Source organism: Triturus cristatus, chromosome 1_2, assembly GCF_964204655.1.
Source record: "Triturus cristatus chromosome 1_2, aTriCri1.1, whole genome shotgun sequence".
NCBI lineage: Eukaryota > Metazoa > Chordata > Amphibia > Caudata > Salamandridae > Triturus > Triturus cristatus.
The window spans coordinates 300,495,761-300,514,446 of NC_140580.1; the positions used below are offsets into that span (position 1 = coordinate 300,495,761).

Consider the following 18,686-nt stretch of genomic DNA (forward strand, 5'->3'; position numbering starts at 1 on the left):
ACCATTGTTTAAGTTGCAGTTCAGTTGTTGGCTTTGTGCACCTAAAGTTCTTGGAAAACCTACAAACCCTGTATAAAAGCCTAATCAGTTAAGGGGTTAATTACCAGTAACTAATATATACTTAATATAAATACAAATCGGCGGACCAGTAATAAGTTCCTTCTTTATTATGTGAAAGCTCCGTGTAGCTCGGTAGCAATAGCAACCGTGTTTCCAAACGTAAGCAAGTACGTGCGTCTAAGAAGTCAATGTGAAATGTGGCTTTCGGGAGGATACGTTCTCACAGTGAAACACAACGTCCTTCTTTCGTTTCCATGGTCAGAAGAAACTGCATCTGTCAGCACTGAAAGTGGTGACGCCTTTCTACTGCATCGCTCTTCCAATCGGTTTACGTCATCAGCAGGCGGCGTCGGCCGGAGCCAGGACTCCCGATGACTGTTTCCGCAATGGAATCGAACAGGGACGAAGCAGAGCGCTGTATTGCTATAGCGTTAACTGCCATCCAAAACGGGCATCAGGACAAGGCGCTGCGTTTCCTAGAGAAGGCTGAGCGGTTGTTTCCAACCAAGAAGGCTCGCGGTGAGTGAGGATGGGGGTCCAGAGGGGAGGGTGCAGCCCGGCCTGTCAAGGAGGCAGTCATGAAGGAGGGAGCGCATCAAGTGACCAGCCTTTAGTTCCGCTAGACGCATGCGCAATGCCAATGTGCATGACGGGAGATGAAGTCTTCAGTCGCGTCTCTCTTCTCAGTCCTGCTATTTGAAGTTACTTATTGTGTATTCGCGGTTCATGTGGTGGCAACAATATAAGTTTATTTTCTGTTGTTTTCATTACAGAATCTGTACATTTTCCAAAAGACTCTTATTTCACCTCAGGATCATTAATGGAACTACAATCGCCGTTTCCGGTCAGTCGACTGGTTGGTTTGTCGAATCATGGGATTTGTAGTTCATATCCAAGCTTTTATTACGGTTAGAACAGTTTGTATATAAACCCTGTGCTTATATCAAATTGTGGCCACAAAGTATGAACATGTTTTCTACTCACTTTGGTAGAACATTTTAAGTGCTTAGTAACAGCTGGGACTGCCCGTGCCAAGCACGTAAACAGGACTCCAGCTCACAGAGCATTTGGGCTTCTTAGCCCGAGTAGGACAGGCCATCGAATCAGCTGCTGGAGGTCGAGAGTTTTTCTCTCCCACTCTAGAATCCGAAACTCGAAATAGTGATTTTTGGGAAATCGTTGGACACAAGTGATTTCCCCGACCATATGAATTCTCGGAAAACCTTTTAAAATAATATATTTGTGTCCGTTTCAGGGAGATGTAATCCCTGTTTTTGTGATTACTATGCCATCGTCCGCATCCGCACACCGTACCCCTTGCCTGTCTGGTCATCAGCTGCGTTTGGAATGCTGGCCGGATGTCAGCTGATGGCTGAGACGAACGGACGCACCTCCTGGTTGTTCCCCTCTGATGTGAGCTGTAACGTTTGTTGGAATTTATAATCAATAAATTCATTCTTTGCACGTCTCCTGCGTGGGTATTGGACGTTACTCCTGTTCAGTGTGTTTTGGTGTAATTATACATTTCCTGGTTGTCCAGTGAGATCAAGCCATTGTGCCTACTACGACTTGAGACAATTGAAGGTGTCTGAAAGCGGCAACCTACACGCACGTACATATCCTGGCCAGGCACGTCAGCTGCCCGCGAGAGATGTTGAGGCAGTGGTTTCTTTCCTAGAAAACTCAAGAATATGATTCAGAGAAAAATGGGATGGCTCCGATCGGGTGGATAAAGTGTAGGGCTAGATAGACAATGCAAGTGGTTTGTTGGATTTGTGAGGCAGGAGTATCTTAATGGATTTGAATGGCTTGGGAGAAGAGGTGGCCCTTAAGTAGTGTGCTGAACGGCAGTAAATCGTCGATGGTTCTAATGATTTGCATTATGGTTTTCCTGAGCGGCAAATGCTCTGAGTGATCAGCCATTTTCTATACACGAGTTTATTGTAGAAATGATCTGGAAAACTTCAGTAGTGAATGTGTTGGGGCTTTGAATTAAGCTCCCTGCTATGCAAAGCCTTGAGTAAGAGGCTTATCAGTTGATCTTGGCACTTTATTTGATGGTGAGATAGTATGGCTACATGAGGATGCACGAAGTGACATAATGTGCAGTTACTTACTATGGGGCATATCAACAAGGGCTTTATCTCTGCTTTTTTGGCTTTAAAAGCCAAAAAAGCAGAGATAAAACTAGCACCCTATCAACAACAGGGTGCTAACATGCAAATTTGCATGTTAGCACCCTTTTACTCTACGCTTCCCCTTGCATCTCTAATGAGATGCAAAGGGGGCGTTCCAGAGTAAAATAATAGAAGAAATGTCGCTAAGCGACATTTCTCCTATTATCAAGAATATCGCTAACCCTGTTAGAGACAAAAAAAGCAGCGCTAACCGCCGTTAACGCTGCTTTTTTACGTCTGGTATTTTTCTGACTTAGCCATGATATCCTATGGAAGGAGGATATCATGGCTAAGTTTGCCTGTCCCTATCAACAAGCTAACGTGAGATTATCGCTGGGTTTCCAGCGATTATCTCACGTTAGCCTGTTAGCGTGAGGATTTTTATCGCTATTGAGATAAGCGTTGCTAATAGCACGCTATCTCAGCGATAAAAATTCACGCTAGCCGGCGATAATTATCCTAGCGCTAAGTGCGCTTAGAGATAATTATCGCCGGTTGTTGTTGATATGCCCCTATATTACTTCGTTCATTCAACCTCAATGAATTAAAATACGAGAAATGTGTAGGCAGGAACAGTTGTATACCGCGGCACCTGTAGCATGAAATAAAAAGTGATCACCCATACTGAACAAGTTAAGTGGTTTTTTTCTTCAGTAACAGTCAGTTCAGAGTGGTGCATGGCTTGCATTACAGTTTGACTGTCCTGCCCAATTTATCTGATGGCTCCATGGCAAATCGTGAGTGGTAGCGAAGGGGCGTAAAGGACAACACGCAGAAAGGAACTTCCTATCTTTTAGACGTCCTAACTTTTGGATTGTTTTTTTTAATATATTACTTCATTTCTCCCCTCCGATCCCAGGAGTTCCTTGTTGGCTTAAATTGGTCTTTTCACCGTCATTGCAAATCTTTCAGAATATTTGTAGAGCTCTGTCCCCAATGCGTGTTAATTAGGGTGCAGTAAGTAAGTGCTATAAGTAAGTTGGAGTTTCTCAAGGAGGTAATTGGTTTGCAGCTACTTTTAGATCCATACTTAAATGGGGGTTGAATGGAAGACCGATACTGTCTTTAGTCTCAGAAGGTGAGCTACATGCTTCCATGCTCCCAGACTCTGTACCAAATACAGTTCAAATCTGAGACTGGTTCCCTCACTCGAGCAATTGAGGATAGTTAAAAACATCTTTTCATGCAAGTCCTACCTCTCTTCAGCAAAGTCCTTATCAGTTCCTTCGCTCCCAACCAGTTCCATCTACCTCTTATGTTCTGCCTATAAAGCATTGCATGTTTAACCCCCAATTTATATGTAAATGACGTTTCATGAGTTCTATAACCAGGTACAGCCATGCTCCTAAAAGCCTATACTTTGTAAAGTAATTTAGTGCTTTCGAGAGCAAGTTCAATCCTCCATTTATTATTCACAACATTGGTGGCTGTTATAAATATTTCTCAGACCAACTCGCAAACAAGGATTCTACCTGAACATACTTTAGCATGAAAATATTATGGATTTTCAGGTTTCCTCCAGAGGTGGAAGGCTGATTTACTGTACTATTTTAATATAATTTTTAGTTGGCCCAAGAATAGGTCTCAAACACCATCTCCAGAACATATATCAATATGTAGTATGCACTAACCAACGACAGCATTGCTATTTTGGTTTATTGATGGGTAAGCTCTGCATATTTGGAAGACGTTGCCTGCTGTTAAGGAGATGAGGTGCCTGCTGTGTTTTTTATCATTGCAGGTGTATTTTTGTCCTCCACTCTCCTCTGGTGCACAGTAAAGACAAGACAGTCCTACAGAAATCTACTCGCCCACTTGCTATTTCGAGTCAGATGTAAGCAGGGTGAGCTATGTTGAGGGCCTCCTGGCCCATTCTGGCGAGCTGACAAAGAACAGGTGTTCTGTTCACTCAGGAGAATGACCAATAAAGATAATTTTAAATCTTGTTTTTTTATTGTCACATTTTCTCTGCGTTCAGAGACAGAGGTCAGATGTCAGCTTATGTCTTCTTACAACATGCTGCTTATTTAATCCTAGAGGTTGGTGTTTACTTTTCTTTCTCTGACTTGCAAAGTTAGAGGCTTTTGTAAAGTGAAATGCCTGACAGTCGTGCTGTACAAAGAGTAAACCGAAAGGCTGTAGGATGTCCGTGTTCTAAAATACACCATTTATATAGCTTGTAAATGAAATATACAAACATCTAAAATTACATTTCAGTAGTTATGAAAGCTCCTTTTTTGTAATTCATGAGTGATGCAAAAAATATTGTGATAGGATGGAAACAGATAAGAACACTTTACTTGGTGATATGCAAATGATAAATATTTTTGCTGAAACCCAGTTTCCACAGATTGTCTATACACTTTATCGTTTTATCAGTAAAACTGAAGGTTTGTGGGGAAGTTTGTGGCCATTTAAATGGAGAATGCGCTGTTTATATATGTCAGTGATCTATTACACTATGCTTTAGTAATATATTTATTACAAGTGAGTTTTTAAACATTAATTAATAACTATTCCTGCCCCCAAAGTCAGAGGTCATGTGTACTATGTGGGCTAGGTTCTTATAAATGGAGCAAAAGTTTAGTCTATTAAATCAAACAAGAGAGTTTATTGTGCTGAACTCACATATTTGAAGGTACTCTTGTGATAATGAAGAAAACGACGGTTCTGTAAAATTAAATATTTGCGTAGGATCATGCAATTTGAGTAAGTTAAGTACATTCTAGTTAGGTTGGGTAGATTATTCAAGTCACTAGACCTGCAAGTCCGGACACATTTTTTTGATTTTTTCGAGGTCTGAAAGAAAAGAACATGGGTAATAATACATCTTTTAAAATTCCCATTATTGTAGCAATTGTAACACCAGCACACAGTGCTGGGTTCCTACATATTTGAGTGCTTCATATCTTTAGGAAAGGGAAGGCTTACATTGATTCCCACAATATTATTTTCTTTAATGCCTATGTTTTATAATCTGAAACACATTAGCAGTGCAGAGAGAGAAAAATTACTTTGTCATCGCTTATATTTTGTAGAGATTGCAAAGTCTGTTCGCTTGAATAATTTGTGATTGTACTAGTGCTTTAGTCTGTTTGCTTTTAAGTCTAAAATATTTGTTTTTAGAGACACTGCTAATGTAAAAGTCTCATTTTTAAACATTGGTTGCTATTGTTGGTGGCAGGGTTGTACTCATTCAAAGGAAAGCTATAATGCAAAGAAAGTCAAAGTCTTCATGTTAACTTTTTCTTTTACATGACGATCAATATGAGAATAACATATTACGCACAAAAGGATTGTAAAAAAGTACAATAAAATAAATCTTATTTTCTGATTGTCTAATATGTGTAGAATCACCACTCTCTTGTGTCTTTCGTGTTTGTTTCTTTAAAAAGTCTTGCACGTATAATCCAGACGAATCAGGAACTCTACCCTTTCAAGAATGCACATCATTACTCTGTGAAAGTGGAAGAATCACTCCTAGCTGTTTGATCATCATTGCATGGTTCGGTGATTGAAGTTGTGTGTTTTTCTGCCCATACCTGAAAAGACTGATATGTTCTCTGTGAAGATCCCCCGGTTAACGTTTGCTAACTGAAAAAATGCTAATTGGCAGTCTCAGTTCTACATTCATGTCTTGCAGCAGTCCGTACCTGGATTAAAGCTAACTGTTTCAAATTAAATAGCATTAAAACTTGGGTAGTTGTTTTTTGGGTGTAGTGGACACCCCTAAACGATAATGTTCCTGCTCGGGCTCCTACATCACTACAGTCTTTTGTTAAATCCTTAGGTGTTCAAATTGATGAAGACCTTCATTTGATCACACTAATGAAGACTTTTTGTAAATCTTGCTTATTGCAACATAATCTCCCTTAGAAAATCTTAAACTCTCCTTGAAACTAAGAAAGCATTGTCACTTCTGTACATGTGCATTCTTGAAGCATTTTTGTGACTAGAATCTAGGAATCCTGTCTGACTTAATCACTTATAGCATCTCCAGAATACAGCTGCTCAAAGGTTGTGTTGTGAGAAGCTACACATTATCCCTGTTTTGGTCTTGTGTCCCTTCCTGACATTTAATAGGTGGATTCAGTTGACCGCATTGTTTGTTGTACACAGAACTGCGTTGGGATTGGTTTCATTTTTCTGGCAACTCCCTTTATTCCGCACGTTCCCTCATTTGTTTAAGCTACCAACTTCTCAATATCCACAAGCGAATATTTGGCTAGAGTTTCTAAGGAACGATATTTTATTATCATGCTCTTTACAAAAGAAATAATGAAGGTTTATAGAACCTTTTGCCCCTGCCATCCAATCACTCCTCAATTTGTATGTACAATGGCAAAAATTGTGCCTACATCAAGATCTTTGAATAGATTGCTTATTGTGACAAATTGCACTGTTATTTAACAGTCTTGTTGCAGCTGGCCTATAATTATTGTTGCTACTCTTTATAGTGCCACGGTGTTGGAATCCTGGTGTGAAATATGAGACCGCTTTTGAAATGTTATGTATGTGATTACCAAAGGGTTTTGGAAAGGAGCTGAGTACCAGGCAACCTATCTGGAGAAGAAATAGATTGGTGTATAGCTTCATGACTGAAAAATGTCAGTTTATAGCCACGCGGTGATGTTTGGTCTTTTATGTACATTTTGATGTTTTCTTTGCATGGTGGACAAGAAAATGCTGTTGTCCAGGATCTTGTTTGCAAGGCTTATTACAGAACTAGGGGCAAATTCATTCTCTGACCATTCCTTTGTAAAACTTGAGCTGGAAATTGAGGATGGAAGGAGGACGACATCTAGGTGGCAGATGGATCGTCTCCGCCTTCAAGATACTCATCGGGTAGCTGAGTTGAGGGATTGGATACTGGATTATTTTAGGATCAATGAGGGAACAGCAGAACTCTTTTCAGTTTGGGGGGGTTCAAGGCAGCTGTGCGTAGGCAAGTGATCGCTTTTTCTGCTGCTCAGTCAAAAAAAGGTGCGCAAAAATTATTGAATTTCAGCATGCTGTCGACAGTGCCCTGAGCCAGAGAAATATCTCTCTTCAGGGAGAGGGGTAAGTAGAGGGGGAAGCAGTGGGTCAGCTCGAGCAGGGCAAAATGACGCTCAGGGAATTTTTCTTAATTGAAGAAATAAACAGCTCTAGGACTTATCAACAACATGTATACGAGGATAGCCAAATGGTCGGTAAATTACTAGCCGGTTTAACTAAGACCAGACAGGAAGCAGCCTTAATCACCGAGGTCATCGATCCCAAGACTAAAGCCACGATAATAGATAAGGATAGAATAGCCCAAGTCTTCATGGAGCACTATCAACAGCTCTATGCCACTAAATATGTGGTTGGACAGGAGTCAATTCGGGAATAGTTTGAAAGGGTAAATCTTTCAAGTTTGTCTGATTCGCCCGCGGAACAGATTCAACTCGATATATCAGAGGCAGAAACTGTAACAGCTCTGAATTCCATTGCAGGGGCGAAAACCTGTGGTAACGATGGGCTACCAATAGAATTTTATAAGGCCTTTTCCATGGAGTTGATCTCCTTCTTGATGAAGCTGTTTAACAATATCAAGTTGGGGGGTCCCGGCCCCTCAAGTTTTAAAGAGTCTATAATAATACGTTTTGTGAAGAAGGGTAAAAACACCAAGGATGTTAATTCTCATAGACCAATTAGTCTTCTCAATGCAGACTATAAAATTTTAATGAAAATCAGGGCCCAACGCTTCACTCCCCTAGCGCAGGACCTGATTCATAGTGATCAGTCCAGGTTTGCTCCTGGAAGGTCGATGTCCTCCAATACCGGGTTCTTAATTCAGCTCTCGACTTTTTAAATAATAATGATACTCCAATGCTAATCATGATGGTGGACGCTGAAAAGGCTTTTGACCTGGTTAATTGTGACTCTTTTTTTTTGGTCTGGGCAAATTTGGTGCCCTGTCCAGGTTATAGATATGTTGAGAAACATCTATCACGGTGCCCAGGCTCAAGTGGTGATAAATGCAAATCAAGTAGGGACAGTAAATATCAACCGGGGGAACCAGACAAGTGTCCGGTGTCCCCCCTACTCTTGACCTTCTTTATTGAGTCCCTGGCCACAAAAATTTGCGACAATTTGGAAATTAGAGCTCCAATACAGGGTATGGCGAAACTAAAACTGTTCGCGGATGATATTGTTTTTATATTTAAGTCCTGAGAGCCTGAATTTGGACCTGGTATTTACAGAATTCAGCCAATTTGAATTGATTGGCGGTTATAGAATAAATTAAAACAAATCTGAGATTTTAACTTTAAACACTGACTGCGATTTTCTTCCTCTAAATCTCAAACCTTAGGCCTTAAAAGCGGAACCAATACGTTACCTGGTGGTATTCATCTCCAATCAGTACGAGCAGCTATTTAAGTTAAACTATCTAGCAATGTGGAATAAAATCAAGGTATTGCTGGACAATTGGTCATTTTTACCCTTATCATTAATAGGCCGTGTAGCCCTTATAAAGATGCCCATACTTCCCCAACTTGTGTTTCTTTTTTATAAACGTGCCTTTGAAAATCAATACTAAGTATTTTAAAGAGTTAGAATCTATGTTTAGGGAATTTGTCTGGTGTAAAAAGGCTTCCAGGGTCAAATTAACAATACTACAGCTAGAAATTAATCAGGGTGAGTTAGCATTGCCAAAAATTCGAACTTATTATGAGGCAGCGATTTTAGATCTTACAGCTCATTTACTGCAACCTAATGGATTATTAGACAATTAAAAAAAAAAAAAAAAATGATACAGGAATCTGGCTCGCAAATTCCGATATTTTGGAAAATATCTAAATTGCCGAAGAAGACTAGATACAAGACTTTGTAGGACTATGCTTCCAGATTGTAATCTTTCTTTAAACAAGCTGGCTCTTACGGATTCCGCTATTTGAAGTTAGCGGAATGTAAAAGATTGGGTCTCCAAATCCATTCTAGTCATCAACTGAGTGACGCATCTCAGAGGCGCGGATAACATTGCTCTACAAAACTCACCCTGGAGACCAGCTACCAGAGGTATGTGGAAGTCACTCGATACGTACCTAGACTCCTACGAACCCCCTTGAGGCCATTCCGATTCCCTCCTCCCCTCCCCCTCGGGGGCGTGGGGCGAGCAAGTTAAAATGTTACCACCTTAGGCCGAAGAGTCATCGGGGGGCCTTACAGGACTATCAATCCCGCCACAGGCTAATTAGTGGACTGTCGGCTTTGTCACATGGCTGTAAACCCAATTAGGCTCATTGCTACAGAACCTCTCTTGTATCCTCCTTTCACCCCTTTCATTCCTGCTTCTACCTTTCTACCTTCCTTTGCCTAATTTTCCAGCAAGTCAATGCAGAGGGTATTAGCTAAACATATACGTCAAAGTACCTGTAATCACTGCAATACAAACTACATTTGGCTAACCTCGTAACAGAAATGCTAATGTACTTGTTAATAAAACTAATAATAAAATACTTTGAAATCAAAAACTGGAAGAACTGTGGCTTAGAAGAACTAGGGCACCTTTTTATGAATAATAAAATAATTACCTGGCAAGAGGTTCAAAGTAGATACGGTCAACGTAATAAGCTTGGCTTTTTTGAGTATCTACAGATTGTGAATTTTATAAATAGATATCATTTTTCATCAAGCGGCGTCCCAACCAAGCAGGTGAACGCTTTATTTCTAGCCAAACTAAGAGGGGTGGGAAACTGGTATTCTGAACTTAGTAAATTCAATGAATCTCCCTTGGTTGAGAATTTTTCAGAAAGAGTAACACGGGAAATGAACTGTACTTTGTCAAGACACGAGTGGCAGTCCATTTCCCAGTTAGGGAGTAAGGCGTTAAGAGCTGCCAGTTTTAAAAGGATGGCCTTTTTGTCTCGGTAGATGGCATACTATACTCCAAAAAATCTTAGTAAAAAATATCCGGAAGTGCAGAATAGATGTTTCCGCTGTCAGGCAGAAGGTGAAGGGGCTTGCCTACATACGTTCTTCACCTGTCCAAAATTAGAGCCATTCTGGGTCAACATTTTTTGGGCTATTAGGCAATTCAGAAGAGGCTAGACCTGGAGGCTGAGATAGCCCTCTTTGGCTTTACAAAAATAAGGAAAGATCTGACAAAAGCTGAGAAGACTTTTACAGCCATTTGCTCCCTCATTGCTTCTTCTTTAGTCCTTCAGAACTGGAGGTCGGAAGACGTACCTTCCTACTCAAAATGGTTAATCAAAATGAAAAGAACTATGAAGTTTGAAGAAGCCTACACCGGGAGGGTAGGTGCTACAAGAAAATTCACTGCTGTTTGGGAATATTTAACAAACCTGGAAACCATGGTGGTAACAGAAATTTGATAGATTTTGGCACTTTAGAATTTCAGCACCTTGCACTTGATTATGCTGTATATGCACATCCAGAAAAAGTTGGGATTTCTGACCAAAGCTCTATTTAGAAGTCTTGAGGAAGTGACCAGATTATAGTCGCAATTATTCCATTTCTATTTTAATCTCTGCTGGCTATATGTCGGTAAAAGGCAGTTTATTGTGGGTCTGCCTGGGTACCACAGCACTTTAGCACCATTGTCTGAAATATTTTCACACCTGTAAATAGCCGTGATATCGACCCAAGTTTTGCCCACAAATTAAGGGTGCTGCTGGATTACCGCTGCAATATACTTTTCGTTATCTACTTGAATTTAATCTATGGTGGTTTTAAGTAAAACGTTCAGGTTCTGATTAGTTGATAATGTGTCTTTGTGGCTACTGTAGCACTTTAGCCCATTAGCACTTTACCATGCAAGATTTGCACACTTATAAACTGTTCAGGATGTAGCCAGATTATTCTTTTAACATGCTTTTTTTTATTTCTCGCTTTCTAATCCATGGTGGTTTTCTATGTATAGTGAACAGATTTTATATCGCAAAGTGTAAATTAAACTTCCTGTTGACAACTGTTTTTGTTATGATTATTTTGCTCAGCTCAATAATAAAAAAAAATCGAGAACACTAAACTAATTTAGTATGTTATCATTTTCTTGTAAATCTTTGTGACAAGATATGGCAGGCTTTGTATTTGTTTACACTGATATTATCTATTCTTTCCTTCTACTAACACATTATATTCGAGGGCAGTTCTATAATGGTTGATTATTAGAGTTCTAGAGTCTAGTGGCTTGTCCAGAGAAATCAGTGTCAGCTTTGTATTTTCTTTTGTATGGTGGTATGATGGACAAAGGTGCAAGCCTGTAGCACAGTGTCCGTTTTTGTTTGTATTGCTTAAATTTAACTTGTAAGTGTAGTGATCCTTCTCCTTAGGCGGTTCAGTGGTAAATGCAAATTGCCTTGAACTCTGCTTCTAGGTACAAGTAGCCATCCAGTGGAGTGAACTCAGGACTGGAGTCTTGCATTCTCTTGGGTGGAGGTTAAGAAGGAGTCTTGTGGCAATACATTGAACTATTTGTATCTTGCGTATGATGAAACTGGGTGTGCCAAGGTGTAGGATGTTAAAACCACAATGTGATGGATGGAATGCTTGAATTAATCTCAGCCATTGGCAATTGCTCGGGCTGCATCACAATCCTTCATTTTTTACCAACCATGCCAACTCAGTTTGGACCTAGCCATACGTAAATCAGTCTTGACCCTGCTCCTCATGGGAACAGTCCAGCCCGAACTGCTATTCTAGATCCTCCTTGAACCGTAATAAGCAACCCAGGACTGGTGTGCCCAGATGGGGGTTCCTTGGGTCCCTTCAGTGGCATAGTGATATGCCACTGAAACCAAACCCGATACTAGAGCCCCAGTCAGGTTGAAACCAGTCTTGGGTTGCTTGTGTTTTGGGTCTAAGAAGGACTTGGCTTTGTAGTTCGGGCTGGACTGCTCCTATTGAAGCAGGATAAATACTGACTTGCATATGGCTCGTCTAATCTGAGGTGACTCGATGAGCAAAAGAACGATGGGTTGGAAAGCTACCCCAAGCAATTGCCAGTTGTTAGACTTACTGCAGGCTTCATCCTTTCGCCTTTTGTGTGTGTAAAGTGTAGGATGTTGGCATAGTCAAGCTTGGAGATTATGAGTGTGAGGATGGCTTGTTGCTTTTTGTCAGTATCCAAGGTATGGCAGAATGCGTTGCAGTGTTTTTATTGTGTAGAAGGTGTTATCGGTGCCCTTGTTTACTGGTGGTATTATGGATAGTCTTGACTCCAATTTTACCCTAGGTTTCTGGCTTCTCCTGATTTTGTTGGAGAGGCTGTTAGGACCTCGGTCCATATGGAGATAGGCTGACATTTTTGACATTGTCAACGGTTCAAGATTTCAGTATTTGCGGTGTTGAACTTCAGGGAAAGATTCAAGTGCTGATTAATCACTAGTGCATTTTAACAGGGTGGTCTTCAAATACTGGCCTGGCATTTGGCAAGTCTGCCTTTATGCCCATCATTAATTTGTGCTCTTAATTACAGCAAAATAGTACTGTTATACATAGCAAACGTAGAGAATATTTTCTGTAATTATTCTCCTGTAGAAGATGATACAGCAATGTGTGAGTAATTGCATTACAATTATACTGATATACATAACGAACATACAAATTATGTTCCATAATTTTCTCATCTACTGCAGAGCATAAACTTGAGATCAGGTTATTAATTCTTGGATCGTGAGTTGTGAGGTGCGCTCCAGACTAGTAACAGCCATATTCCCAGATTGCAGTTGAGCTCACACTTACATACCCAGAAGAAAGTCGAACTTTTGTACTCAAGCAAAAAAAATCACAGCATTCCACAACCACCGATGCACCACCGGGCCGCCCAAATACAAAGGAACCGGAAGCCTTACAAAAGCCCTAAGCTTGCATGTCAAGACAGGGTAAAACATGTTGGCTGATTTTTAAGCATATGCAGTACATTATTTTGAATTTTTGCAAATGAATTCGAGTCTCTCAGTTTGGATCAACAATTCTGAGCTTTTTTCTAGAGGAGATTAACCACAGAAAATAATCTAACTTTCAGTCACATCGGTGATGTGTCAAACTGCAGTTTATTTTTGGTAGCACCAAGAAACCCAGTAAGGTCAGTGTTAAACCATTTAAATATATTATTGATGATAATAATAAGAACAAAGTGATCCTCTTCCTTTCAGTTTGGTCTTTAGCAGTAGTCTTCACGCTTTTTCCTGGTTAATAAATGGCTGTCCTAGATTGCAGGGCTGCTGCAGGTGGCCTAATTTTGTGGTGCAGCAAATGTGCTGGCTCCCAGTTTTGGAACAGACTACTTTATACATGATAAAGACATTTAAGGCTTTTCAAAACAACAGTGGCGGGTGGTGACATTCGAAAGTGGTGAGCGTAAAACAATAGCCTTACTGCAATGTTGCGAGCAAGCGTAGCCAGCGAGCCCGAACCACCTACGGGGGGTTTGGGGGGATTGTCTCCCCGAAAGTTTTTGTAAAAAGAGTGGGCAAATGGTGCATTTTGAAGCAAATTTGAAATAGCAGCAAGGTTAATAAAGCAATTGTGAATCTGTTCTAACAAAGGCAGTGAATGGCAAAACTCTCAGTCTAATTGGATGCATATCAGATGCCGGCCTACCGCATGCTCAGTCCATCTGTGCCACTGTGTGCTATTCTTTCACAAGTGATGGTTTGTACTAAACTGAGCTGGAGACCCTAGGCCTTAATGCACCACACAGATCACGAGGAAGCGGCCTCGTACCTCCCCAACCTGCTGATGCCACGCCGTAGACCAGATGCCAAAGGTTGGCCTGCTAAAACAGACACATCCACTGGACAAGATGCAAACGATTTGTGGGCAGAAAGCCATGGTACCAGGCCTCGCACTCTGGAACATGCTTCCTCTGCCCTTTCATTTAGAAACTATGAGAATCAGGAAAAATATGGAAATGCACCTGTTCCTAGGGACTTCTGGAGTGCACCAAAGCCGAATGTTCACCAAAAGGCAGTCTTTTTACATAACATGCAGGTTTCGGACATTTCTCTCATAGAGTCCTAACTAAACTTTCCTTCGCCGCACCCATGCAAAGCACTGCAAAGTAGCCTCTGTGCAACAGAAAGTTCTGCATATATATAAAAAATACAGGTATAGTGCCATAAAGAAGGAGTGAGTCTGCAGGTTTTTATCTGCTCAATGTGATGAAGCTTCTGTAGAAATATGTATAGACTCATGTTTAAACAAGCATTTACAATGCAATGGTCTCGGCATTGTTAAAGTTAGAGCTATTGGCATTGCTCATGACATTATTTTTGTTTATGTTTTTGTTTTTAAAACATTTAACCTCTTCTGTGCCCATGACGAGATAGTCTCGTCATGGAGCACGGTCGCGCTGTGCCCATGACGAGACTATCTCGTCATGAACCCCACCCACTAATGCAACGCCCGGCACAGGAGGGGGAAAGGGCGTGGCACTGAAGGGGTTAAAGAAACGGCATTGTTATTTACAATGTCAATAGCACCATGGAGCACCATAGAGAGCATGCACAACATGGCCCAGAGAAAGGATGCGCACAGCCCCGAGACAGCGAGTAACAGGACTAGGAGGATGCTCAGACCCTTCGACCTCAGGAGCATGGACTCTCCGTAGATGGGACACAAGGGCGCGCAGAATGAGGACAGTAAGGGGACACGAAGAGACCATGCACTTGCACCTGGAGAGGGCACAGGGAGTCGGGGACCTAAATAAAAAAACGCAAGGTCTCTTTGGAGACAGGAGACGGAGAACTCCACCTCCTCAGAGATAAAACACAGGAGACCTCAGGTCGATTATGATTCAGGGAGCGTCTCTATCATATATTGTATTTATATAGCGCTTACTACCCCTTGCGAGGCGTTGAAGTGCTTTGTGGAGAGTATGATGGGACCGCACAGATCTCCGGAGAAGCTCCGGAGGGCACCATGGTGAAATAAGAAGAATATAAAGAAACCCCTCCAGAGAGGAAGGCAGGTCGTGTAACTCTGAATAGTTTGGGGTCCGGTGCGTGGATCTCCAGAGGGGGGCTAGGGGAGTACAGCACTTGGAATTTAGGGGGGGCCAAGAGCTCTAAAATACCCTCGTTCCACCAGAGATTAGAAGTGAGGGCACGAAATGAGTAGAACACGCGGAAGAAGAACGTTCGGTACTGCGCTCCGTTCCCGCCTAGTCTACAGCCTCGTCGAGGGTACTGCCCGTGCCCTCAGCCCTCACCGGACTCCCCCGAGCCCCTCAGAGACGCCGCCCACCCCGAGGCTCACCTGCAGCCGCTGCCTCTCACGCCGCCAGCCTGGTAACGCCGGGAGACGAGGACACTGGATCCTGCAGGAGTCCGCCGCGGAACACAGGTGTCGCTGTGCGAGGCGCCTCTCCCGGAATCCCTTCCTGGAGCAGCTGGGGCAGCGGTGACGTTACCATCGCAGCAGCGCTCTCAGCCGAGGGGCCATAAAGCGGCGCTGCCTGCCCCTACTGCGCCACAGTGCTGGGTGTGCAGGGCCACACCACAGAAACAGCCTTACGACTCCTGTAGCCCGCCAGTTAATCCATTTGACTATTTTCAGATGGCTTCCGTTATGGAGTAACTCCCAGTTGCAGTTTGGACCTCAACTTTGGAGTTGAATTGAGCTTATTTTTCCAAATGGTATTTTCATTTAACAAACAAAATATGTATTATTTGAGGTGTGCATATGCTGCGCTGATTCCAGTTACGGGCCATTTGTAACTGGTCGACTGGAGCTTACACTGGGGTTTGAACGACTTGTTCCGGAGTAGACACCAGCCGGGCCGTGTACGGGGTACCATGGTGGACGGGGATGACGCCATGAACACCACCATCTTTCACCGAGGTCAAGCAGAAATGCCTTGGAGAAACGCAGCGTCATTTTCGGATTCGGGGGCGTGTTTTTCTTTCTCTCCTCTTCCCATTGGCTGGAATGTTTACATTCCAGAGGAGAGAAAGAAACTAAAAAACACGCCCCCGAATCCGAAAAAGACGGGGCTTAAATGGACAGACGCCCCTCTCCTCCAATGGCTGGCCTCCGTTTAGGAAGCCAGCCAATGGAGAAGAGGGGCAGGATCAGCCCCACTACTGAAAAACGTTAAATCTCGCGAGCGAGACTGCGCAAGCGCAGCCTTCGCTAGCCGAGACCTAATAAAGGAATTAATTCATGCACCCTAAAACAAAGGAACAGACAAATCTAGATAACCACATTCACAACTCATTGAGACATAAAACGCACAAGGCAAAGACTGCGTAGACACGCACACAAACTGGCCACAAAGAGCTCCTTCATTAAAACCATATTAACTGTGAGATAGCACTACTTGACAAACGGATACCTGCCTTGGCTCTTTTTGTTGAGAAATCGCAGAATGTGTAGAGAGAATCGCCACTGCTGAGAGCAGCAACGCCAAACAAACAGCAAGAAATGCATTATGCATGGATACACATACATATACTTCTTACATAACCGGATCTGTTGAAGTCCTACATGCATCGAGATGAAAATCAAAGCTCTACGAACACAAACAAATGTACACTCACGACCTCATTGCAAGTAGGCACAAAAAGTCTAAGCGACACAAGTCATATGGATTATAAAGTCCAGAAATGAAATGTAGAGCAGAAAAGCATGGAAAATGGAAGACGACACCTACATGCATAAAACGTTAAATGTCCAGGTGGCGCAGCTCAAATAAATTAAAAATTACCTAAAAGAATAAAGCACAGTCAAACATGGGAAATGGGAGATGTATGAAAAAGGGACCACATCTTATTTTTAAAACGGTTATACCCGGGGTTCTCTGAAAATAATAATTAACGTAATGTCTCGCAGGCATGAAATGTTATTTTATACAGATGAGGGATACACCACAGAAGCACATTTAGATCATCACTGTCTGAAAGATTGAATCGCATCACAGAGCTTTTGCATAGCAGTTTTCCTGCCAAGAAATGCAAACCTAAAAGACTCTTGTAAACCAGATATCCGTGCCGAGGATGCCCTGTCAAACACTCTCATAAACGGAGAATCTCTCCCAAAGCTAGAAGAGAATCCATAAATCAGGGACTGCTGTAAATAATGCAAACACCGCACATTCCCATAAAGCAGGAATCTCCCCCAAAGATGCTAGCAGGAGCGCTCATAAACCAGGGTGACTGTAAATACAAAACTCTGTACAGCTGTGGCCAGCATGCTTGCAGGAGGGGGGGGGGGGTGGGGCGCGGGTGTTCGCGGGAGCCGGGTGGGGAAATAAAAATAAAACTTAACCTACCTTACTCTCGGGTACCGCGCCGCCTCTGCTTCTGGACGGTGTGTAATGCTGCAGCCGGGTCTGCATGTTCCTACAGGAAGCACTGGAGCAGCCAGCAGGCCAGGCAGCCTCCCTCCCTTACCCTAGAGAATCACCATGCATGCAGCCTACATAAAGAAAAAGGCAGCGTGCGCATGACTGCTTTGTTCGGCCCTGGGGCCGACCAAACAGTCGGTACCCACAACAGTGGGCAAAGACACTCCCCCCTGCCCTCGAGCAGGACCGCTCCACTCACCCGCCCCCAACCAGGCACTCAGGGCACTTCTGCTTTCTCGCAGTGCAAGAAGCAGAAACATAAAATGGTAGTTTTACCATTTTACGTTTCTGCCTTCTCGCACTGTGAGAAAGCAGTGGGGTGACGCCCCTATGGAGGAGCCGCCACTGCAAAACAAAATTATTATTCTTTTTTATTTTTGTAGAAAACCTACAAGGCAGCAACTACCACTGAACTGCAACTGATAATCCGTGTTCCAAGGGGCATTTTTTTTCATATATATTAATTTGAATGTGTTTTTAATGTTACTTATGTGTTGAAACATTGTTGGTTTGTGTCGATTGCCATGAAGCTGACATCGGGCCACCTGTGGTACTTCATCAACAATTATAATGGAAGCTAAAATAAAACCCTATGCAGAATTCAGTTTACAAACCACCTTTCTCCCAAGTTCAGATGAAAAATAGAGCTTTTAACTATAACATTAATCAGACTAAATTACTGGTTTACTTTCTAGTAATAATGTGTACAAACAGTATGTAGTAACACTTACTTTCCTTCGTTTGTCTCCTTCCATATAGAATTCTTTAAGTACCTTTTGTGCTTTTAAGAAGCCTGTAGTAAAAGACACTGAGTTGTGAGATTTACACTGGCAAAACACATTATGACTGCTTAGTTCACATTACTCTCACTGAGCAGATACATACACGGCGTTGTTACCTCAAGTGCTTTATTTGTGCATTTGGTGGGTACTGACCCTCATTTGTTGGGATAGGACTCATACTTTGAACCACGGTGAAAGAGAGGAAGAGGCAAAGAAGGAAGGGAAAGAAAGAAAAACCGTGACAAAGGTTGTAAGCATGTATACAAAAAACAAAAAGAGTGACATAAAGCGACTAGAGGGGATGTGGTGAGAAAAAACAGAGGCAAGAGG

General features: G+C 42.3%; 1 protein-coding gene across 1 annotated transcript in view; it reads left to right on the plus strand.

Moving 5' to 3' along the window:
- The first annotated feature begins 330 nt into the window (after positions 1 to 330).
- DNAJB12 (DnaJ heat shock protein family (Hsp40) member B12) overlaps positions 331 to 18,686 on the plus strand; it is a 243,135-nt gene continuing 224,779 nt past the window's right edge. Inside the window, exon 1 of the mRNA XM_085603836.1 lies at positions 331 to 579. Coding sequence (XP_085459962.1) covers positions 432 to 579 — 148 coding nt within the window. The 5' untranslated portion in view covers positions 331 to 431. The remainder of the gene's footprint in view (positions 580 to 18,686) is intronic.